Source organism: Catharus ustulatus, chromosome 13, assembly GCF_009819885.2.
Source record: "Catharus ustulatus isolate bCatUst1 chromosome 13, bCatUst1.pri.v2, whole genome shotgun sequence".
Lineage (NCBI taxonomy): Eukaryota > Metazoa > Chordata > Aves > Passeriformes > Turdidae > Catharus > Catharus ustulatus.
In genome coordinates, this window is record NC_046233.1 from 18860690 (window position 1) to 18885571 (window position 24882).

Genomic DNA, 24882 nt, shown 5'->3' on the forward strand with positions numbered 1-24882 from the left:
GTTTAGGTTTATTAATTTTAATAAACTTAATTTTTGTTGTGAGATAGGATTAAGACAGGTTTAAAATTTAAAAGGGTATAAAGAAAAAGCTGTCAACCACTAAATTGGCCTCTAATTAATCCCATCAATTTCCAAAAGCAGCACAGCCCCATCCCTGGGGCTGGAGGAGCCATGGGGCCAGCACTGCCTCCCCTCTGCTGGGACTTGGGACACCCTGGACAATGGGAGCAGTATTAGAAAAAATAAGGATTTAACAAGAAGGTTTCACAGATATGTATGTATAACAGAAAAATCTTTAAATGTAAAATTTGAAGAAGGAATAAAAATAATAGTAGGTTTTGATATGAAAGAGAAGAATTGCTGAGCTAGCTTTACTAGATAACTAAGAAGCTAAAGAGTAAGATGAGTTGAAAGGGGGTTTTATGACATAAAGCAAAGGACAAATTCACTTTAAACAAAAGATGTTTTTACCAAGCAAAAAGATTATCACAGGCAAACAAAAATGCTATGTTGCAAGTAGGGAAAAAAAGTCTCAAAATTTTCCATTAGAAGAAAACTAAAAAACAACTTCTAGTTTAAACTGTAACACACAAACTTTTTGTGATTGGAAAATAGTAACAGGAATATGCTAATGTTAGTAGTTATGATAGGCTATAGGTAATAATAAAAGTATTGACTGGTTGTCATGTTATAAGATGCTCTGTAATAAAAAGTACATAATGCATTGTAACCAGAACTAGAGTTGGCTTCAGACAAACCCACAGCTGTGGCTGAAAATGCTGTGGGCTGGGCTCTTGTCACCCACCAGCCATGAATTCTGTATAATTTACACAATAAACAGCATTTTATGGAGCAGCCTGAAGTCGTGCATCCCTCCTTTGGGCTCTTACAGGCTGTATTTGGCTTCCAGCGCTGTGGAACTTGCTGCAGAGAGCAGAGGGAAGGGCTCCAGGCCGGTGGGTGAACGCACTCCTGGGGCAGAGCCTGGGGAACACTCTGCTGCTTTGGAAACACTGCAGCTCCGGGAGAGCACAGTGTGCCAGCCCCAAATCTGGCACAAAAGGGGCAGGGAACCTTCCAGATCCACTGCTGCTGTGGGGAAACAGCTCTGCTGCTGCTCAGGAGCTGGATGAGCCCCTGGGGAACTGTCTCTACCTGGGGAATAGGAAAATAACTGGGAAAAGGAGCCAGGGCAGGGTCCTGCGAGCTCGAGGTGGATGGGGCACAGAGGTGGTTTGGGCTCACAGCTGGGACACCTCTGTGAATGAGGAGCTGCCCTGGGACTCTCTGTGGCAGGTAAGGAATATATATAATATATCTAATATTCTGCCTGGCCCCTACTTCTCCCTTCTCTTCTCTCAGGGATAGTGGGGGGAGTGGAAGGGAATTTTCTTCTCTATCCCTGTTCCTGTAGCTTTCCTCAGGAGCTCTGCATGAGCAGTGCTCTGGCATTAGGCTCAGCCTTTTTTCTCAGAAATGTTAGTGTTGAATATTGTGTTTTTAGTCTTGTCTTGGAAATTCATCGAAGGAAGATCACATTTTGAATATTTCTCTCAGTGCTCCCAGTCACAGGACCCAGAGAAGTTCAGTGCTCACTGGGGTTCTTCTCAATTGCTGTAAAACCTCAAACCAGTTGGGAACCTCTCAGCTTTTTTTTATGTTTTGCTTTTTTCAATGGAGGCACCTGCAGTGAAGTAAATAAAAGGACATTTCCAATAATGGAACCATCTCCCCCTGCAGCACGTCTCAAAGTTTCCCTCCTGTCAAACTTCTGGGGTCTTACATTTAAAGAGGCAGAGCACATAATTCTCGTCAAATGTTGATTAAAGTCTTGAATAAAATACTTCTTTATTTTCCCTGTGCCATGACTGCTGTTGGTTGTTAATAAAAGGAGAAGTAAAGCTCGGCTGTGTTGTCTGGAGCTGGAGGAGGCAGCAGTTATTTGCTTCCCATTAGGAAGGTGACATTCCCAGATAGATGGCCTAGAAAATTGTTTCCAGAGAGTGAGAAAAATTAGTTCAGGAGGATTACTGAGCATCCAGCTCTCTGCTTTGCAACAAATTGCTGGGTACCTGGCAGCACACACATTGTGCCAAGTGCTCAGCCTGGGGGGTGGTGGCAGAACAGGAGATGCTCCAAACATCTCTCCTCTCTCACATTCTGGCTGAGCTCACAGAGCTGGGCTACAAAATTCTCCTGTTTGGGGCTTTTTGTGGACATTGATAAGCTGAGCAAGGATATTCTATTGGTGTACAATAAATGTGCTGCCTCATAATAATGCTGGGCTTGGGTTTCTGGTTTTTTAACTGCTTTTGATAGCATGCTGTGCTCATTTTCAAATTGTATCAGTTAAATGGACCCTAAGACATAGGATAGAAAGATATTTGGCATTTGTGGGGATTTCTGTAGCAGCTTTCACGTGTGGTGAGATTTTTTTTCTTACCTAGAAGAAGCTGTTTCACAATTGGCTTTTTGCAAATTGAATTTTTTAGGTTTACTTTTGCTTCTTAATATGACAATGCACCTTATAAAACCAGTGCAAGGGGAAATAAATCTGAATTCATTATTCCAAAACACATTTCACTCCCCTCCAGATCTGTTTGTCAGTATTTGGCACTGGCACCCGTGTGGGACTCTCCCTCCAACCAAGGCTTGGAAAGTTTTAAATGGGAAGTAACTGAGCACTCCCCAGCTGCTGCTGTGGGGAGGGAGGGAAATGAGGTTTTGTGTGCCATTTGTATTCCCCTGGGTTTCTGACCTGGCTTTCAAAGAGAAAGCGAGCAAGAGATTTCCTCCTGTGATTCCTATTGAGCCCAGCTATTGTGAAGGGATTGTGGGAGCTGAAAAAGAGCATAAAAATACCTGTAAGGACAGAGCCATGAGGAAAAGAGCGCTGATGGTTGTGGTGCTCATGATGGAGTTTGTTCTTTGGTTTAACAGCTACCTGGGACTGACCCTGTCACATCTGAGGGGAATTCATCAGCTGTTTGTTAGGAAAGAGCTACTACAGGTCCACAGAATGCAATTGCAAAGCTGACACTTCACCAGGACTCTGGATTTGCTTTTCACAAAGTGCCAGGGCATCTTTCACAGTCACAGATCACCACTCTCACCTTTTGGATGGGACACGAGGCCGGTTTTATTGGGAAAATATGGTTGCAGAAATAAATTGCCCAGTGTATAAATAGCATCTGCATGTGGTTGTGTTCCTCAGGAGAAGAAGAGGAGCCAGTTGAGCTGCCAAGCAGCACAGATAAATTGTATCTGGAAGAGAAAAGTATTGGTTGCAGGAGGACAGAGGTAATTGGGACCATATGTTGTTCCAAGCCTTTCCTCAACTGAGCACTCATGTATTACAGTGCAAAGAGCTGAAACTGCTCCACACTCATCTCTGAGCAGTTCTGTATGTCCAGTGATGGCCTTGAGTTCTTTGGGGCTGTGAGAATCCAAAATCTTGGTTGTTCCCTCAGCTGGGGGCAGTGGCTAAGCTGGAGAAAGCAGAGGCAGAGGTGAACCGGGCTGGTGAGGCTGTGGAGCAAACAGTGCCTGGAGAATCAGCATCAAACAGCTGGATAAGGCTCAGGAGCGGTGGGAAAAGGAGTTTCCTTCAGTTCTAAGGGAAGCACTGCCATTCCAAGATCTCTGAAAGGGGATAGTGTGGAGTGGGACTGGAGGCAGAAATGGGGCTGCAGAGGCAGCACAGGAGTGTGGTGCATGTGGGACTGTGCTGCACACAACACATCTGCCCAGAAACCTTCTGGAGAATGTTTGTGGCAGGGAGCAGGGAATGATCAAACATGAGCAAGTATTCAGGCTATTCTGTGTAAATTTGACCCCTGGCTTTCTGATGGAGCAGGACTTTGCAAGGCCCAGGGGTACATTACAGTGAGCAGCACCCCAGTGAAATTTCAAACACTAAATACAGCAACTCCCTCTCCTCTTACATCCCAGCTGTCACTGCTGTGGCTGGCTGGCTAATTTACTGGGGTCTGCTCATGTGGCAGTTTATTTATCTTCATCACAGACTTACTTCATGTATCTAAGATTTCCAGTTTGGCTGAGGGAAGGGAATATTGCTGCAGTGCAATTCTCCACTTGTCTGAGAGATAAACTACCAAAATCCCAATGTGCTCTCCTGGAGCAGTGGGGTAGCACCCCAAATCAGTTCTTGACCTGTGATTTATCATTAAAAACCACAAATGATCTGTTCTCCTGATTTGAAAATTGAGATTCTGCTTTAGCAGAGGACCAGTGTTGTTAATCCTGCACCTGTCCTGATAAAATGTTGTTCCATGATGGAAATTGCACTTGTGGTGCAAATTTAGTTTTGCTCCCTTTCCTTACTTCTTTGTTGATGTTGTTTCATCACTGCTTCTTGTACATTTTTCGTGCTTGGTTTCATAGAATGAGATTCACAGGGGGCTGGAATGATCCTTGCAGCCTGGAGAGCATGGCCAGACCAGGAGCTGGCTGGGGAGAAGGAATTGTTTGTGCTGCATTATCCACCTGGTAAAAAATGCAACAGATGCTGCTCCTCTTTGTCTGCAGATCTTCCCAAATCCAGTGAGAAACAGGGACAGGGCAGCACCTTGGGGGCAGAACCAGGTGGATAATGATTTTCAGAACTGGAAATTCATAATCCAAGGGATTTCCTCCAACTCAAAACAGCTCTGAAAGCGTGAAGTCACCTCGGGCTGTGCTACCCCAGCACAGAGAGGGGCTCTCTGCATGTGTCTGCCTCCAGAATTGCTCTGCTCCCCTTTTTCCATCACTTCATTTCCCAGTTGAAGAATTGCCATCCCAGCTGTCCCAGGGTGTCCTGTGGTGTGTTTGTGAGGTGGAAGCAGGGGAGAGCAGGAGCAGAGTTTCAGCAGTGCTGCTCTGGAGGCTTTTATCAGCACTGTGGGGTTTTCTCTGTTGGGAGAGCCCCTTTCCCTCCCCAGGCTCCTGGGGCACCCTCTCCACCCTGCTCCCCCTGAGCTGCTTTTGCTGCTTGCCTTGGCCAGGGTTTCTCAGGGGCTCTCTGATCTCTCATACAGGTCGAGTTTGCAGAGGGAAGCTCTGCCTGGGAGCGTCCAAAGTGTGTCTGGCATCGTAAATAATGAACATTTCCCAGGATAAAGTTTGGAGAAAGTGGGTGGAGGTGAATTTTTTGATTGAGAGGAGGAGCATGTGTGGTTTTGGGGTTTTTTTCCCCCTTCTCTGCTTTTCCAGAGCACTCTGCTGCCTAACTGGAAGATATAATGGCTGTATGAATTGCTATTTAATCAGGGATGCTAATTAAGTCTTAGCTCTTTAATGCTTTCATGGGAGAGCTGTATATGATTTGCAGTGGCTGGAATTGCAGTTGCAGGCAATTCAGCTTCTCTTGGCTTTGTAGGACCTGAAAGTGCAATTTTCTGAGGGATAATCAGAGCTCTGAGAGATCCTGTCACCTTTAACATTTCCCCTGGACTGAGGGTAGGAGATGTTTGGAAATGGAAATATTATAAAGCAGTGAGGTAATGAAACAAAACAATCACTTCAGATTTTAAGCAGCCTTTTTGGAGTGTATAATTACAGTAGCACATCCACTTTTATGGCACAGTTAATATAATTGAAGGTTAAATATAAAACCCATTGGGAAGAAGAAATTTCGCTTGTTTTTTCACTTGTTTAGTTTTGTACTGAAATTGAAAAAGGTTTTGAGCTGGGGCTGTCTGCTGCATATATGATGGCAGCAAAGAATTCCCACTTCTGGGTCTGAGCAATCCTTTCCAAACAAGTTGCTCCCACCAGCAAATTCATGGAGACATTTAAGAAGTGGGATGCAATGTGTGGAACACTTGTCAGGCTTGTGAAGTACATTCAAAACCAACTCAGGAGCTCAATTTTCATCAGAGAGCAAGCAGGTCTGTGATTAAGAACAGGTTGGGATTTTTGGGGTTTGAGGGGATTAAGTCCTCCAAAGATTGTATTTTGGTGGCTGAGATCTGTGATACAGTGTGGTGGTCACCTTGGTTTTTGATCCTCAGTAAGCACGTCAGAGCCTGGCATCCAAAAATCTGTCATTTCTGCATGGCAAAAAGGACAGAAGGGAGAAGAAAAATGAAGAAAAATATTAATATTTCTCTTTCTTGATAGGAATACTTCTTGGAAAAGCAGTCTGCCCTTAGGAGAAGGGTAATTCAGAGACATTTCAGATACTTGAGGCATGAGAAAGAGCACAGGATGGACTTTAGACTAAAGATGGACTGCTTGGATTAAAAGTATGGTCCATAATCACAGCTCCTGTGATCTGAGGGGTGTTTATTTTGCCTTGGGCAGAGTCCCCTCTCCTTCCCCATTTGTGCTGTGGCAGCCAGCTCTCAGCAGGGAAGGTGAGGAATAGGAAGGTGAGGAATGGGAGCAGTGATGTCCCCAGCAGCAGTGTCACATCCCTGAGCAGAACTCGGGCTTTCCTGCTCCCTGCAGGCTGGGCAGGTCCCTTTCTCTTGGCTCCCTGTGCTCCTGCCCTGCTCTGCCATTTTCCAGCTGGGTGCCCCCGTTCCACCACTGAATTACAGTAATTTCACGATTATAAGCCGCACCATTTTTACTAAAATTTTGGTCCAAACCCAAAGTGCGGCTTATAATCAGGTGCGGCTTATATATGGACAAAGAACAAAAAGTTGCTGTTTTAGTTTGGAGGACAGGTGTCTGCTGAGAAAGGCAGGAACTTCTCTTTGAAATGGAGAATGGAAACTCCCTCCCTCCAAATTATTATAATTTTGAAATCAAGGGGCTTTCAGGCAAAGATATGGGAATTAGGAATAACAGTTCTTTACTAGGGAAATTAAAATAGAAATACAGTACTACAAAGAAACAAACTCAGAACCTGACACAGTCAGAGTACAACCTGACACCCGTCAGGCAGGGTGTTGGCAGCAGTCCCATCCCATGGTGGCTGCATCGTCCTGCAGTGACAGATGTGGCTCAGTTGGAGCAGTGCTCCTGCAGAAGGTGCACTTTCCCTCCGGAGCTCCAGTGGGGATGTGGAGAAATCCGGTTTTCCTCTGGAGTCCAGTGGAGAAAGGGGCTCCCTTAGTGTCCCAAAACCTCTGTTTTTATCTTGGTAAGAAATGTTGGGCTCTTCCCCCTGGCTGGAGCAACTCCCAGTGGGATGCAGTAATTTTATCAGTCACACAGTGGGACTCAATGGCCATGAGCAGAAAATGACTGGCTGGAGGAAGGATGGGTTGTGAAAAGATAAAGAACAATGCCCTGCCTGGTTTCAATGGATGGCCCATTAGCAGAATATCTGCCATGGAGATAAGGATCACTGCCCCCACCCTCAACAGATGGTGATAGAACAGATACCTTTTATCACACTCTGTATTGTAACGTGAGGCTTATAATCAGGTGCGGCTTATAATCATGAAATTACTGTATTTCTCAGACCTGCCCTGGTAAGCTGGCAGGTACTGGTGCAGGGAGCAGGTCCCACAGGCTGTGACCATGCAAAAGGAGCTGAAATCCCCTGTGCCAGTACAGCCAGGCGAATCCCCAAGCTCAGCAAGTCAGCTGGGCCACTGGAAATGCTCCAGTGGCTAATTTGATGAGCTTATTCAACAGGGCTGTGTGTGGCAGCTGAGCTGGCATTTCCTGATCCTGTTTAACTGCCTGCCTGCTGGAATGCCCTGCTTGGTGCTGATTCTGTGGCACCTGATTGCTTCCCACTAGCACCCTGGGGTTTTTTTGGGAAGAATTGCAAGTGGTGCCATCCTGCTTTCAGTCTGCCCTGAAGTGTTTTCAAGCAAATCTGTAAAATAAAATGTCGAAAAGCAGAAATGTTGGTTGGTAATGAATGGAGGCTCTTGTTGCTTTGCATTTCAAAGCTGCATTGGAGCTGGGATTAGCCATGTTCCTTCCAGCTTTATTCTCTGCACTGGTTTGATTTTTAGCTTATTTCTAGCCTGCCCCTCTTCTGGTCAAACCCCGCAGGTGAAGAGGGGAGTTGTTTATGGCACAGATAGTCCCACTTCAGGTGGTAAAATCCCCCCAAGGACCCAGATACCCAATTGCTGCTGAAATGCTCATTCCAAAAGGTGGGAATTGGGGAGAAAAATCCTTTGGATGCTGCAAACTGCACTCGGATTTTGATAGGGGAGGAGGACAGGCATTGTGGCAGCTACTCTTGGTGACCTTTGGAATCCTGAATGTTCCCCTCCCCAGCTCTGTGTGGGAACAGGCTGCCCCTGGAGGTGTTTGCAGCCACCTGATCCTGTTGGGTGGGGAAAACTTTGTGGAAATGTGGAAAACTTTGTGTCCTAGACTCAGACATGCTCTTCCTGAAGAGAACCAGGTTCCCATTCCAGCTTAATCAGCTCCTGTTAGATGGTTGTGGCCATTTCCCCTTGCTTCAATTTTTTTGCCTTTGCTGTAAAACACAAATGTTCCTCGATTGATTTTTGCCCTCTGGAGCTGCTCTGTGACACCCTGGCAGGAAGAATTGCTGCTCTGACAGAACTCACAGGCAGGATCAATACCTCCCTCATTTGTTCCAGTGTGAAAAGACATGTTTTTCTAAGATCTGCTGCATGGATTTTCCTGGAGTTGCTGTCCTGCTGGGGAAGGCTGTGTGGCAGCCCTGAGATGCTGCTGGAAGGGGAATGCATCGATGCCATGCAGCCCCTGTGCTGGGGTACAGTGAGACCCATGAAGGGAAAAGCGTGGAGTAGAACATGCACTGCAGTGTGGCAGCAAAGGAAGAGCTGCTAATCCATCCTAAACATCACTGCATGCCTGCTGATAAATAACATTCCTCATCTATTATCCAAAAGCAGCTGAGAAGACACATTTTCCTGATTGTCCAAACAAATATCCATTTCCAGGCTGTTTTCTGAAACAAATTAATTTATTATTGCATCTGTGATGGCCTGAGGGCTCTCTTCTCACATCTCCACTGGAGAAATTCTGGCACAATAATCTAATTTGGACTCACTGAGATTAGGGGTCATTTGCAACACCTGAATGGCAGGAGTGTGTTCCATGGGGTATTTGTACATTCCTTTTTTCCAGGGAAGATCCTCTCAGGGCAGGGGTAGATTTGTTAAGTGGTTAAAGGTAGGATTTCCAGATGTGCTTCAGAAAACTGAATCTTTGCTGAATATCAACTACAGATCTCACCCAAAGCAAGGTCAATAGAGAGAACTGAATGTTGCTGTTGGGTCACATTGAGTTTTTTGTTTATTTTCATACATGTGTCCTTTGCTACGAGTTGGAATTTAGGGAGCTTGAGGAATTTTAAAGATAAACACTAATAGATGTCATTTCTCGGGTGAATCTGAAGCACTGATTGAGAAGTAGGGGGTTTATTGCTGTTCCTGTTGTTCTGCCTTAACCCAAAAGTCAGTCCAGCTGCAGTTCTTGGAGAAGCCCAGCTGTGGGAGAAGGTTTGAGCTGTGTTTTTATTACTGCTAATTTCATTAAAAAAAGAGCTGCTGTCCAGGAAGAGACTGAATTCCTGAACCAGAAATCTGCTCAGGCTTTAAATGCTTCAGTTCAAGGTGGTTTTGTTTACTCTGAGAATGTATTCCCCACCATAGCTGCTGTTTCAGATCTTTTAATGTTGGTTTTATACATGCTCACAGTCATTAGTTCGCAAATGATGATTGGATTAGCAAATTAGATTCCTTCACCCTTGGCAAGTACCACAAACCTTGCAATTGGAAAGCTGTGAAAGTCTGAGGGGGAGAAAAAGCAGTTCCAAAACAAAAAAAAAAAAAAGGTTGGGGAGTGAACACCAAACCAAATTGTTTGCTGCAGCAAATGAGGTTTTATCTGATGTAACTAAATGCATAAAACTGGGTTGGGCTTTTTTTTTTCTCCATAGAGTCAAGTGAGATTGAAGTGGTATCAGTATGAATGTTCAAATCCTCAAGTGTAGATCTGGAAAAATGTTTCCTGATATGCTCTGTCAGGGCAGGCAGATGAAAATAAAGCTGTCAGTCCTGCAGATAGCTGCAGACTCATCCATTTTTGGAGCAAGGCAAGCACTGTGTGCACTCTTACCTGATATGAAAACACATTTTTCCTCCTTAAACTTCTTGCTGATGAACTGTGTACCTTTGGAAAAAAAAGGCAAGATTAACCTAATCTCCTCCAGGGAGAAAAAAAATCACACCTCCCATGTGTCATATTTTTCCTTGAGTGGTTTATTATTCAAACAAATGGTATGGGGGGAAGCTAACTCCCTCCTTTGCCTCCTCATGCAAGGTGTTTGCCTCCTAAGGCTTTATACTGAAAAATATGCCCTAGAGATCAAAGGAAATCTGTTTTATAGTGGCTGGGAGTAAATAATTCCACTTCTGCCTTTGAATGAGCAGCTGTCCCCTTAGAGCAGAGGTGGTCAGTGGGCTCAAAGTGAGGATTTAACCCTTTGGGCAAGACCTGCCATGTCACCAGCAAGGCTCCCCTGCTCTCCTCAGGCACAGCTGCCACTGAACTTACCCAAGTGACCTGGTCCATCTGGCACCTGCAGCTTTTCTGCTCCTCCTGCTTGCTGCTCTGGGCTCCTGATCCATTATCCCAGTTAATTCTGTTCGCTTGTGGCCTCAGCATCCCTGACAGAGCAGTTCCAGAGCTCCAAGCACTCCTGGGGCACAGACCAGGGGCAGTTGTCCCAGATGTTGCCAGTGGCTCTCAGGTTGCAGAATTAACACTTGCTTCCAGACTGTCCTGAGTTCTCCTTGCGTTGTGAACCTCATCTCTGTGTTTGGGGAGAGCAGCAGGCTCTGGGCCAGGACACAAACCAGCACCTGGGGCTGTGTGCCTTCCTGACCCTTCCAGTGCTTGGCACTTCTGAGCAATGCCACTGCTGGTGCATGGAGGTCTGCTGGTAAGTTTGCTGAAAATAAAACAAAAACCCACAAATCAATTCCTTCATGAGGCAGGAAATTGTTACTCCGTTATTGCATTTGGCTTGATGCTTGTTAGAGTAGCAAAAAACAGCCCCAGCCCCTCAAATGTTTCACAACAAAAAGCACAGAGCAAGTAAAACATCAGCTATTGATTTATTGCTGTTGTATTTCCACCATCAGTTTACAGATATCTTGGATGAGGAAAGCATGAGCCCAATGATGGAAAGAGCTTTTTGTCCATGAGGGCTGTTTGTAGGAATTTAGTGCCTGTAACAGATAGAGATTGGAAGGAGTATTTGTCTGTTTACACTGCAGTGAGTAAAGGGGATGTTTTGTTTTATATTTGAAATGACTGACTTGCTGTGAGAGGCAGATATCTGTAAAGGTCCTGAGGGAGGAGAGTTGTTAGTGGATGCTCAAGGCACGCCTGAGGAGGTTGTTCAATATATTTGTTTTGACCAAAGCAGCAAAGCTTCGAAGCTTCTTTGCAGCTAGAAAGCTCCAGAAAGGAAAGACTAAAATCCCAGTGATGGTTTTCAATGCACGTGCTCCACACTGGAAATCTTTGTATGGTACTTCCATATATTCAAAATAAACCTAACTAAACCTAATAGCTGCAGTCAGGTAAAAAACACCCAGGTGCACTTTTAACCTTATAAACAAAATGCCACAGCACAGATATGACTGCCCTGGAGCAAAGGATCCTTCCAGGAGGGGATCCCGAGTCCCCTCACCCAGGGCTTGACATTTCAGAGAGATGCAGGGAAAAGTGAGCAGGGGCTGCTCCAGACCTCAGGCGTCACCTGCCAAACCCAAATCTGAGCCCAAAGCCAAGCAGAGACTTCCTGCCATGGCTGGGAGAGCTCAGAAGGTTCGCACCTCCTAAAGGCCAATTAGTTCCAGGAAGTTCCTCCGAGGTGCTGCTGAGTTGTTGTTACGGGAATTAGGGCTGGGATTCATGGCTCCACAATCCCCCCAAACGCGTTTGTGTTCGGTTCAGAGCGGTGCCAGAGCCTCAGAACAGACTCTGGCCCCAATGCTTGTCTTCAAGGGAGGCTGGAAATGCTCGGGGACAGGCGTGAAGCCTTGCCCTGCTGGCATTGCCGTGAATTGAGCCATCAGCCAAACCAGCGAGCACTGCTTCTGACCACTTGCAAAATGCTTGGATTTCTCTTAAGCTCTTCACTTTTATTATTTTTGTATTTCCTTTTTTTTTTTTAACTGAAAAGAAAACGAGTTGTTCTATTTATCTCCTACCTTCAGAGTGGTTGTTTGTCCTTATCACTTCAAGCCAGAAAGTTTTATAGATTTGCAAAGCACCTCGATATTGCAGCTTCAAACTCCCGATTTGGCAGGAGGGGTGAGGGGGGAAGAATTTCTTGTTTCCATTTAAACTGCTTTTAGTTCAGACTGAAATCCCATTTAAACCTGAAGGTTTGGATTGAAGTTTGAGGATCAAAGAAAACAGAACAGATAGGAAATGTGGCTTTAGCTTGCAGCTATATCTGAAAAGGGTAACCTCAGATTCAGGGCTTTTCTTCTCTCTACTGCAGCCCCTCCAAAATGGTTTGATTTTCCCAATTTCTCCTGCCAAGAGTCTTAACTGCATTAACATGTGCGTGTGCCTGCAGCATTTTTTTGTTTGCTTTGCTCTGTATGATAACTGCATGTAAGAATCACAAATGTAAAGTCTTTTCTTATTCAGAAGAGAGGGCTTTAAAAGAAGCCAGGAGCTAAAATGAAGAGGAAGCCCCAAAATTAGAATCCTTTGGATTAGCAGTGTTGGCAGCTGCTGTTGTCAGAGAGCCTTTGTAAACCAGGAAACAGCATCTGCCAGAGCTGCCTCCTCTCCACCAGGCTTGGGGAAGGGCAGGCCTTGAGCTGGGCTAAAACTGGAGAGGGACTTCTGTGGGGGTTGTGGGGAGAAAAATAATTACAATAAAATGTTAGAAACTGGAAGAAGTTTGACTTGCACGAAGGTGACACAGCTGAACCAAGAGGATAATTCAGCTCTGTTTGTCAGAATGTATTTCCAACCCTCTCTGATGCTGGGGCCCCTGGATCCTGCCTGGTGGGTGGGTCTGGGAGCTGCAGGCACCTTTCTCCTCTGGATGTCACCCAGAGTGACTTGCCCAGTCACACAGACAAAATCTGATCTCAGATGTGCCAAGGTGTCATTCCCTGAACAATAACTCAGCCCTGGCACTTCCAGGCAGCGTGCTCAGGTGTAAGAGTGACTCAAATATCCCCAAAATCTGAAGCACTCACTGGAACTGGCAGGAGAAGCACAAGGGAGACATCCAGAACAAAAATGTAACATTTCTGTGGCCCAGATTCTGTTGGGTTTATCAATGATTTTGAAGCTCTACTTGAGCTTGAACTGATCTTCAAAGCTCTAATTTTCTTCAGCACTGCTTTACAGAAATGGTTTTTCTTCTCGTGGCTTCATTCTTAAGCATGAAATTGAAACTTGAGTATTTTAAAATCCAATAAAGAGAATTGTAAACACTTTTTGTTGAAACTTTATTTCTCATCCCCACAAAGGTGAAGATGCCCCTTTTCAAGCACTAGGAGCCAACAGCCTTTTCAGATTAGAGATCCATTTTAAGACAGTGTCAGCCCCTAAATTCAGCCTGATTGGGCGCTGGGAGCTATGTGGGAAATTAGAGGTGGAGGAACAGCAAGCATTTGGTGAAAATCTGGGTGTTTGGGGCAGGTTCTGTGAATTTTGGCCGTGGAATCTTGGTCAAAGCCTTCAGTGTTGCCTTGGCTGCTGCTCCCCATCGACGCTGGGCTCTTGTGTGTGATGTGGGCTCTGACACAGAACAGGAGCCACTCACAGGCTGCTGATCAGAAGTCAATGTTTCCTTTAAATATGAGAAATTCAGTCTGCAGCAATGTTCCTTCTGCTGCATTCTACCATGTGCTTCTACCTACTCCCACCCAAAACAATAACACTTAAAAAAATGGCACAGCAACAGATGGGAGCTGCCTCCAGTCCTCAAACAAACCAGAATCCCAGGAGACTCCAGCAGCACCTCCAGAAGGCAGGCACAGCATCTGACATCATGTTTTCACATCATGTTCTCACCAAAGGAAATACTTGACATGGGGGATGTGGCACCTGCAGATAATTTGGGCAGTGTGTTGGCTCTCACAGGCTTCCAAAACCACTGGTGTCCCCCGTGCTGGGTGCCCAGGGCTGGCTCTGGGGAATGCAGGGCAGCAGCACCACCTTCCCCATTCCTTTTTCCTCATGGAACACTGCCTGCCAGCAAATTTGGCTCTGGCATGCTAGGGCATTTCTCTTCTTTGGGAAGAGAAATGGCACAGAGCTCAGAGATTGGTAAAAATTAAATAACAAACACCACCTCCAATTACTTACACTGAGATTTTTTATTTTTTTTTTTTTTCCCCAGAGACCGTGATCCTTGCTGGAGCTTTTATGTGCTTTTATTTGCCTTTATTTGCTTCCACGAGGCAAAAAGTCTTTCATACTTAGTCATTTGTACATGCTGGAGATGAAAAGAGGCCATGAGGAGAGAGTAGCAGCATTATTATTGAAGGTTAAGGCATTGCACTGGCACGCAAAGAAACTCTGCTCTAAATTCTGCTCCAGCCTCCTGCTTGGGCAAATTACTTTGCCTTTCTGAGTACTTGCTGCTCCCTTTTTCTGTGCTGGCTTCCTGCATTGGTGTGTCTCCAAGGATGGGCTTTGTGCAGCCCCTGGGCCAGCAGGAGCCCAGTGCCCCTGAGGCAGGAAGTCAGAACTGCCCAGCTCCTGCCCACAGCAGCTCCCCAGGGCACAAACTCCAAAAAGACAGAAAATAAAAGGTGCAGAACAGCAGGGAAAAGGGCTGGTGGGCTCTTCATCACCCTCATCCCCTCCCAGGCAAGGGGAAGGGAGGAGGGAAGCAAATCTTGTGGTTGGTACGTGTGAGTGAGAACCTTTAATTTCTGCAGTTCAGCACAGGGCAGTAAATCCATTGCTCCACTGAGTTTGCATTTGGCTTTGTTTCTGTGGCCAGGATGGACCTGGAATGTTGGGTTATGTGCTGGGTGTCAGCAGAGGGATAATGGAACCTGCTGTGGCATCAATGCCAGCTGGCACCAGCTGTGTCCTTTTCTGAGCCTCTCTGTGCTGCATTTTCTACCCTGCAGTGTGGGCTCCCCGGGAAGGCCTTGGGGTGTGCACAACAACAATTAACACCAATCAGGGCTAAAGAATGACACCCAATCAATGAAAAGAACAACGAGCAAACCCATTATTATGCAGCAGTAACTTGTATTATCACCCTGCTCCATTAAACTTCAGATGGGTGGGAGTACAACCAGGAGTCCAAATAAATATGGGAATGCTGTCCTTGCTTTTCTAAGGCACATCCTGTTTACTGTGTGGGAGCTAGAAGTGAATGTGTGCTTGCAGTAGATGGTGATTATTATATTATACTTATTACCTTTTATTATATTTATTTTTATTTATTATTTATTATATTTAATTAGTCTAGAAGCTAAAGATAGAAATTGTGAGAAAGACTTTATTGCAAAGGAATATACCAGTGCAAACAGCAAAGGAAACACCATTCCAGAACATGGGAATCACCAAAGCAGGCAGGTACCCCAGAGCCATTTGGTTCTGTTGTGAATTGCTAGAAATCTCTCTGAAGTTGGGCCCAAATGTTGTGGTGTGTAAATATGAAGTAGTAGGAGCAGATGGTGCTAATGTGGGCTGAGGAAAAACACACTTAAAATAGTTTATGGCCACCCCCAACCTTGTTAGAGTTTCTGGAACTGATCAGGAATTGATGTTAATCACTGTAAAGTCTTTGTAAGGGACTGATTATCAGTTTTGATAGAATCCCATGATGAGTGGAAAAAGTTTCTCCTTCCAACATCTATTGTCTATTTTAAACAAAAATCTTACTAGGTCAGGAAGGCAATATCATTCTGTGTTTACAAGAAAATATTGTAGATTCTGGAATGAGCCTCATGCAGACTGCCAAGATGGCCAGGATCATTTTGCATGTGTGGTTTAAGAATGTTTTGCTGTATCCTGACCCTGATGTTAACAAAAACAACACAATCCATTGTCTTTCAGAAATAACCTTGCTATGGGCTATGTGGCCAGCACTTTTCATGATTTTGCATCTTGCATTTCTTTTTTGCTTCTCTTTTCTTTAATTTTAGTGTGGGTTTTTTTTTCTTTAATTTTACTGTGGTTTTTATCAAACTAGTGACAGAATCCCTTATAATTGCACATCTACACATTTGCTAGTAAATTCTTTAGAAATATGAAACTTAGTTTTTTCTTGAGGATTAAGTGCTTAGTATTTATTTAAGGATCTAACCAGGATATGTCCTTGATAGCAGCACTGTGCAAGAGACAAGCTGTCTCTGCAGGTTAGACCTTTGTATCTTTACATCAAGAGGGAATTTCATACCAGGAGAGCTGCAGAAAATTATAAATCTCATCACTGAGCTGAAGCTGTACTTGGGGAGTAAATACCTGCTCTTTGGGCTCTAAAAGGCACAGGTGCCTCCTCAGGAATCTCTGTATATCGCAGACATCTGGACAGTTCTGGCCATGTTTTGTGGCTTTTGGGTTTGAACTTTATTTCTGGAGTTCTGAGTTATCCTTGCAGGTGAGGATTGGAAAAGTCCAAAGCAGCTGCTTTTCCCTCCTGCTGGTGGTGGGCCTGTCTCCAAGCATGGTTAAACATGACATCCTCACGATTCCTTCAGATTCTGGTGGCAATTTGTGCATCCCATGAGAGGCTGAAGTGCTATAGGAAGGCTGGTACCCTTTAAGGAGAGGCAAGACAGGCTATTTTTAGGAAACTATTTTCTTTCTTCCCTTCACATGCAGGCTCTGCTGTGTGGCTGGAGAGGAAATTTGTTTCCTTAGGGGTGGATAGAACTGGGAGCAAGCAGATGAGCTTTCATGAGTCTTAGAGCCTGAAGGGAAATTGTCTTTGGCAGGAAAGGCTGGGAGTGCTGGGGACAGCAGCTGGACACAGCCCAGGGGTGCCCAGGTGGCCCCTGGGCTGGGTTAGGAACAGAGAGGCCACAGCACAGGGCAGGGATTGTCCCCTGGGCTGGCTCTGCTGAGGCACCACCCCAAACCTGGGGCAGCTCTGCCCCACACTCCAAGAGGGAGCTGGAGGGGCTGGAGCCAGCCCAGGGAAGGGAACAGAGCTGGGAAAGTGCTGAGCCTGGAGAAAAGGGGGATCAGGGGAATTTCTGGCTCTGCACAACTCCCTGAGAGCAGGGGACAGCCAGGACAGATTTGGGATCTGCTCCCAGGGAACAGGGACAGGAGGAGAGGGAATGGCCTCAGGCTGTGCAGGGCAGATTTAGATTGGAGATTTGGAAAAATTTCTTAACCAAAAAGGTTGTCATGAACTGGAAGAGGCTGCCCAGGAGAGTGGCTGAGCCACCATCCCTGAAGGGATTTACAAAATGTGCAGGTGTGGCATTTGGGGACAGGTGGGGTGTGCAGGGGGGACACGAGGATCTTACAGGGCTTTTCCAACCTGAACGACTCCATGAGAGTTCTGTCATCTCTCAACACATTCCTGTAATTTCCCCCTGCCTGTGCCAGGCAGGGTGTGGGGAAGAAGGGAGAGGGAAATCCATTGCCCTCCTCTGCTGCTCCTTGCCAGCCTTTGTCTCACCCACTGTTTGACCCCAGCTCTGTCTCCACACTCCAGTGGCTCCTTTCTTGGAAAAGCTGATGCTCCAAGTCTCAACTTCCCCCCTGCCTGACTCCTCTGGCCTGGGGCTCCTGAAAGCAGAAATTTCCTCAGGAATTGTCCCAAGGGCAGGCTCTGGGCAGCCCCAGCCCTGGATCAGTCCCTGCTGGGGCACAGGAGCCTCCAGCTGCTGCCAAGGGGTCCCTGCCTTGCTGCCACCTCATTTTCCACCCTGAGCTCAGAACTGGCCCCTTCCCCCCAGTCCAGGGCTCGTTTGGGTTTCTCTGGCTGCCTGGGGAAAATGCCTTTTGGAGGATTTAGAGACCAGGCTGTGAAGGAAGTTCAGCCCATCAGCCTAGGAAGGATGGGGTCTGATTTAACACCCCCTCAGTGCTCAGAGATCACAGGAGTTGGCAAGAAGTGAAACCTGAACTTGGGCTCCCCTCTGCCAGGCTTAAACTGAGCCAGATCCTCGCTCTTGGTCCTTCTTGTGCTGTTCTTTGTAGCATCAGATGGCACCAAGGAACTGGGCTCAGCTGGGAGGGGATTCTCCACATCGATGCAGGATTTGTTCTAAATAAAATTATTTACTGGACAGAGCTGGGTTCTGCCATCCTGTTTGAACTGTGCATGGACTTGCACAATCACATCCAATACATGAAACAATTATTATGGATTAATAGGAATTAATCTGGAACCTAAACTTGCAGAAGCAGCAGGCAATAGAACAGGTTCTAATTTCTATTGGAATGGCAAAACTTGTCCAAGTTGTTCCAATGCCTCCTTTCTGGCCCGTGACATCTGCCTCAGGTTGGAGCCTTTCCTCTTTTAGTGTGTCCTGTGTGGAGAAGTGTTTCATCTCCCTGTTGGTCTTTGGACCATTGAGGAATGAATTGAGGTGGGTTCCTTTCTGCAGGGCTTGGGGCACAGATCTGCACAGGGATCTGATTTTCAGGTGCTGATGCCTTTTCTGTCAGCACAGCTGTGCCACAAGAGAGAAGGCTTTCCCAGGTTTAACTCGGCAGTTCTGGTTATTTCACAAATTTGTACTCTTTGGAGTTTGGTGAGGTGATGTTTTACAGGTGACTTTGAAACCAATGAGCTGGCACTTCCAGAAGTGGGTACTGGATCCCTGCTCTTGAGAAGTCTCCAAAATGGAGAATTCTGCTTTTCTCAATGTTAGCAGACATGTTAAAAATCAGTTTCCACATCCTACTTTAGGCACCACAGTCTGGAGAGTGCATCTGATGCATTTCCTTCTCCTGCCCTCTCCCTGGCCTGATCCTGAGCAGAAATGTTTGCACAACTGGCCGTGCACAAATAGAGATTTCCCTGCTTTTTGCTGCCACAAACAAGAAAACTTGTGAAAGATGACAGCAATATTGCTGTTCACTGCCATGAACTCAACTCCTCCCATCCAATTCTGTGCCGTCCAGGAGAGAGAAAAACGCCTCAGTGCAGTGCCCTGCCTTTGTTGCAGTTTCCCTGGCAGTGCCCATGGTCCTGGCTGCTATGTGAGCTTGGCTCTCCCAGACCATTCTTGCCCAGCGTGCTGCTGCTGCGGGACAACCAGCAGGGCTGCCAGCCCTGGGCTCAGCAGCCCTAGTAACTGAAGTCAAGGAGGCTCTTTTGTGCCCTGAGGAATGTGGTGGGAAGCTGTTGTGCCCTTCCTAGCACCCTCAGGGTTGGTGTGAAGGGATGGGAGAGCAAAGACAGAGCTGTTTGATGGATTTCTCCTGGATTTCTCCATCTCCTTCCCACAAAGCCAGCGCTGGAGAGCGAGTGCTGTACCTGCTCTGCTGCCTGACAGCTGCAATTCGTATTTCCTCCTGCCCAGGCCAGCCCACAGAGCTTACATAAGTGTCTTTCTGTCCCATTCCATGTCAGAGCAATTTGAAATTTAAATCCCAGTGCTGTGGGATAGTGCCTAATCTGATTAGAGAGCGTGTACCCAGGATCTTTGCTGCTGCACTGCCAGTTCTTCTAGGTTTGTGTAAGTCATGAAGCGCTGCAGTTTATGGAAAGTGTGGATTGGAGGTTAGACTCCACTTCTGTTGTTACAATTTGTCATCATTATTTCTTAGGCTTGGGAAAAGTTACTTTTCATAGTTAGGGAAAACCCCTACTTTTGAAATTGTGGAATTGAAGTATTTGTTCAGTGTCTGATGCTGATGTGCTGTGAGACCATAAATGCACAAATGTCCAATGCCAGTCAAACCTGGACTAATGGCACCAGCAGTGGTAGGGCAGCACAGAAGCAAACTGGTCAATCTCCACCTCCATCCTCTCAAAAGGAGCCTCTGCTGAGTCTCTGGGTTTGCTGCTGGCAAGATTTGGGATAGTTGTGGTGTGTGCAATGATGTGTTGTGTCATAAAGTGCAGCACATCCCCAGGTGATTGTTTGAACTACTGTTTTCAATGTCTTTTAATATAAAAAGCCCCAAGCTGCCTGCCAGCCACCCCTCACCCTTGACACAAATGTGCTGGGCTATCTTGGGAAATCTCAGCATTACAGAGGTGCTGACACAGGTCTGACCTCCTTCCTCCAGGAGGTTCCTTGCTTTACTCCTGAAGATTCTCTAACCAACCCTCTGCTCTGTCTTTGTCATGGAGTCTTGCACTGGGCTGAGTTTCTCTCTGCATTCAGCAGAGGCTCTAATCCCACCAGAGCTCTGCAGAGCCTGGGAGGGCTGGAGCAGCAGGACAGGTTCCACGGCCAGCAGAGCCTGCAGAGCCTGTCTGGAGACCTGAGGGACTGAATCCCTGCTCCACCCAGTCCCTGTTCCTTCCAATCCCTGCTCCTCAATCCCTGTTCCTCTCAATCCCTGTTCCTCTCAATCCCTGTTCCTCTATCCCTGTTCCACCCAACCCCTGCTCCAACTGGCTTGGTTGCTCAGTTCTGACTCAGGCCAGATCCCTGGGAGCTGGAACTTCTCCCTCATTATGAACCAGAGATACACAGGTAGATCTCTCCATGCAGTATTTGGTTATTGGAGGGGGGTTTTATGTTGGTTTAGGTTTTTTTTTCCACTCAACGCGTTCAGCCTCTTCCAATATTTGGAAACTCTGCTGGTGACAAAGCCCAACCCAAACACAAATTGCAACAACAACAATAACAAACCTAATCTGGTGCAGGACTGTTCATAAAGTCCCAGGACACCCTGGTGGGTATTTTTAATCCAGGCTGTGTTGGCTGAAAGGAGCCACATTCAGTTGTGGCTGCTGAGCAGCAGATGGAGCTGACAAACTGCACATCTGGGCTGCACCCTGCAGCTGACTCCGTCCCAGTTTGGGGGGCTCTCACAAGAGGAGCCCCCTTTGGCCACCCCCATGATCCCAATTTCCTCCTGCATCGGGAAATGCAGGGCCTGGAATGCTGAGCACTGCCGGGAGTGCTGGGGTTTGGTACAGGAAATTGGGCAGGCTTGGGATGTGGAAAACTGGGTCTTGAAAAGGGAGATATCTGCACACAGGACTTGTGGGGATGCAGAGATGGATTTTCCCTCTCTGAGTCCCATCCTGAAGTGGAACAGGGAGGAAGGAAGGTCACAAGCACCAGCCTTGTTCTCTCCTCACCCCACCACACCTACAGCTGATTCTTCTACAGCTTCCAACCAAAAGCTTTCTTTTCAATAGCTGGATGTGGCTTAATAATCATGCAGTAATCAGAAATGAGAGTTCAAAGAAAAACACAGCCTTTACACATTTTTTAAATGTTTCTTTCACCATAATTTTGAACTAGAAGTGAATGGCTAATAACCTCAATCCTTCCTTCCAAAACCCTGTAAATGAAATGATTGTGGATCTGTGCCTGGCCTCGTGCCCAGTGTAACCCACACAAGGTGCAGCCTCTCCACCCTGGCCAGTGTTTCATGTGTTGCAGCCTCTGGTTTGAGCACTGGGCTGACATGTGGCAAAAGGAGTTATCTAGAGAAAACAGACAATAAATGGATTGTGGATGGGTCACAGGAGACATGAAAATCATTATCTCGGTGTGTTTTTTCCAGCTGAAGCAGAGCTGTGGAAGTTTGTGGCAGCCACAAGCACTTCAGGTTTAAAATACCCCAGGCTATTTCTCATAATCCTCCTTGGTTATTCTTTGATTTGGGTCTTGAAAGTGTACAACAGCAGTGGTGTTTTAAAGGTCCACAAATGGTTGGAAGCAGAAATGAGGAGTGATCATCGCAGGCTGCTGTCTTACTGTGCTTATAATTTAAGCTTCATGAAACATTTGTCTTCCTTTAATAGCTAATTATAACCACGTGTAAAACTTGACATCACCACCCAGGATTAAGTCCCATTATCGGGTTTATTGTTCAATTCCTTTGGGAGCATTTGAGGGGAAGGTGTTTTAGATAAGATAACTTTCTAAATTCACTGTGAACCCACTATTAATGGTGGCAATTGCTATTTCTTGATTTACTTTTTTAAATTCTTCCTGTAGATTCATAACAGATCTATAGGGGCAAAATATAATCAGTGGGTCTCAGAGATTGTTTCTAAATTTAGTATTAATCCATGATAAAGGTGGCAGCTTCTATTTCTTGGCTGGTGTTTCTTGAATTCTTTTTTGTGTAGACACATAAGAGATCTCTAGGGAAAAAGGATAATAAGTGGTCTTGGAGATTGTTTTGGATTAATACTGGACTTTCTAAATTCACTAGTAATCCATTATTCAAGGTACCAACTGCTATTACTTGAAGGGTTTTTTTAATTCTTCCTGTAGACTTGTAAGTGATCCATAGGGACAAAATGTGATCAGTGAGCCATGGAGATTGTTTTGGATTAATGGTGAACTTTCAAATTTTACTCTTAACCCACTATTAACAGTGCTACTTCTTAATTTTTTAAAAATTCTTTCTGCAGACCCATAAGAAATTCATAGGGACAAAATATAAGAAGTGAGTCTTGGAGATTGTTTTGGATTAATAATGATTGTTCTAAATTCAGTATTAATCCACTATAAAAGGTGGTAACTGCTATTTATTGAATTTTTTAAAAAATTCTTTTCTCTGTAGACTCAAAGGAGATCTATAGGGGAAAATACAATAAGTGGTCTTGGAGATTGTTTTGGTTCATAGTGAACACTCTAAATCCACTCTTAATGGTGGCACCTGCTAATCCTTGATTTATTTTTTAAAATTCTTTCTGTAGACTCATTAGAGAGCTATAGCAAAAATGATAATCAGTGGGTCTTGGAGATTGTTTTGGGTTAATAATGAATGTTTTAAATTCTCTATTAATCTCCTATTAAGGGTGGCATCTGCTATTTCTTGGTTGTTTGGGGTTTTTTAATTCTTTCTGTAGACACATAACAGATTTATCATGACAAAACATAATAAGTGGATCTTGGAGATTATTTTGTATTAATAGTGAACTCTCTAAAGCCACTATTAACACTGGCAACTGCTATTCCTTGTTTATGGGTTTGGTTTGCTTTCTTTAATTCTTCCTCTAGACTCATAAGAGATCTATAGGGATGAAATATAATCAGTGGTCTCAGATTGTTTTGATTAATTGTGAACATTCTAAATTCAGTATGAATCCACTATTAAAGGTGCAACTGCTACTCCTTGTGGGATTTTTCAAAATATTTTTTCTGTGGACTCACAGGAGATCTATAGGGACAAAATAAAATCAGTAGGTCTTGGAGGTTGTTTTGGATTAATAGTGAAATTTTAAAATTTACTGTTAACCCACTATTAAATGTGGCAACTGCTATTTCTTGGGGGTTTTTAATTCTTTTTTTCTGTATTCATAGGAGATCCATAGGAAAAAAATATAATAAATGGACCTTGGAGATTGTTTTGTATTAATAGTGAATTCTCTAAATCAACTATTAAAGGTGGAAACTGCTGTTCCTTGGGGGTTTTTTTAAATTCTTTTTTTTTTCTGTAGACTTGTAAGTGATCTATAGGGACAAAATATAGTAAGTAGGTCTCAGAGATTGTTTTGGATTAATCATGAACATTCTAAACTCAGTATTAATCCACTGTTAAAGGTGACAACTGCTATTCCTTGATTTTTTTTAGAAATCTTTTTTCTGTAGCCTCATAGGAGATCTATAGGGAAAAATTCTAATGAGTGGCTCTTAGAACTTGTTTTGTAGGGATTCTGCCCTGCTCCTGTTGAGGCCAGAACAAAACCCTGGGGCAGAACCCAGCCCTTCCACAAGGCCTTGGGCTGCTGTGAGTGTCCTGATGCCTGGAGAGGCTCCCTGGAACAGAGGCTGGACAGAGTTAAAGGAATAAAGCAGGGATTTATTAAAAGCCCTTCAAGGGATGCACCTTGGGCAGTGCAAGAGCCTGGCTGTGGCTACACCCAAGATGGACCCACGATCACAAGTCTTCACACTTTTCTAAGTTTTGGTCCATTTCCATATTAGGGTTAATTGTCCACTTCCAGCTCCAGGTTCTGCAGTCCTGTCCTCCCAGATTCTCTCCTCAATTCGCTGTTGTTTGCACTTTTTGGGCCTGAAGCTGCAGTGTCCTTGGTTCTGGGGCTGGAAAAGGATTTTTGTCTGACTGAGCTGTGAGGAGAAGTTGCTGACACTTTGTATGAAGTTCAGAGTTATACACTAAGGCAGTACAGAGTGTGGAAAATACGAAACGCAGAAGCTGGGGCAGGGGTGTGAGTGTGCCCGTGTCGCGCAGGTGGCTCCGGACGGCGCTGAGGCTCCGTGTCCCGGCTCCGCGGCCCTGCCCTCGCTCCCGCTCCTGCTCCCGCTCCCGGGTGGATCGCCACGAGCCGCAAAGCTGCTGTCCACGTGGACTGGTGCTGAAATCTCCCGCCCGGCCGCCGCCAGAGCCTCGCCCGCCAAGCCCAGAGACATGGCCACCAACGGCACCAAAGTGGCGGACGGACAGATCTCCACCGAGGTCGACGCCTCCATCACCAACGACAAGCCCAAAACGTTGGTAGTAAAAGTGCAGAAGAAGAAGACGGACCTTCCTGACCGAGACACCTGGAAAGGGAAATTTGACTTTCTTATGTCCTGTGTAGGTTATGCCATTGGCTTAGGGAATGTGTGGAGATTTCCCTATCTGTGTGGCAAGAACGGTGGAGGTACGTTTGTGTGTTTGTGTTAGGAGTCACCATCCAATTACCAACTAATCAAAACCTGGTTTTAATCGATTTTTCATACATATTGTTGGTTTTGATTGGGGATTGGAGTCACCATCCAATTACCAACTAATCAAAACCTGGTTTTAATCGATTTTTCATACATATTGTTGGTTTTGATTGGGGATTGGAGTCACCATCCAATTACCAACTAACTGAAATCTGGTTTTAGCAGATTTTTCATACAT

General features: G+C 45.4%; 1 protein-coding gene across 1 annotated transcript in view; it reads left to right on the forward strand.

Annotated features, from left to right (window-relative positions):
* Positions 1-958: 958 nt before the first annotated feature.
* The window catches only part of SLC6A1 (solute carrier family 6 member 1), a 42857-nt gene continuing 18933 nt past the window's right edge, over positions 959-24882 (forward strand). Inside the window, exons 1-2 of the mRNA XM_033071383.2 lie at positions 959-1296; positions 24226-24637. Coding sequence (XP_032927274.1) covers positions 24403-24637 — 235 coding nt within the window. The 5' untranslated portion in view covers positions 959-1296; positions 24226-24402. The remainder of the gene's footprint in view (positions 1297-24225; positions 24638-24882) is intronic.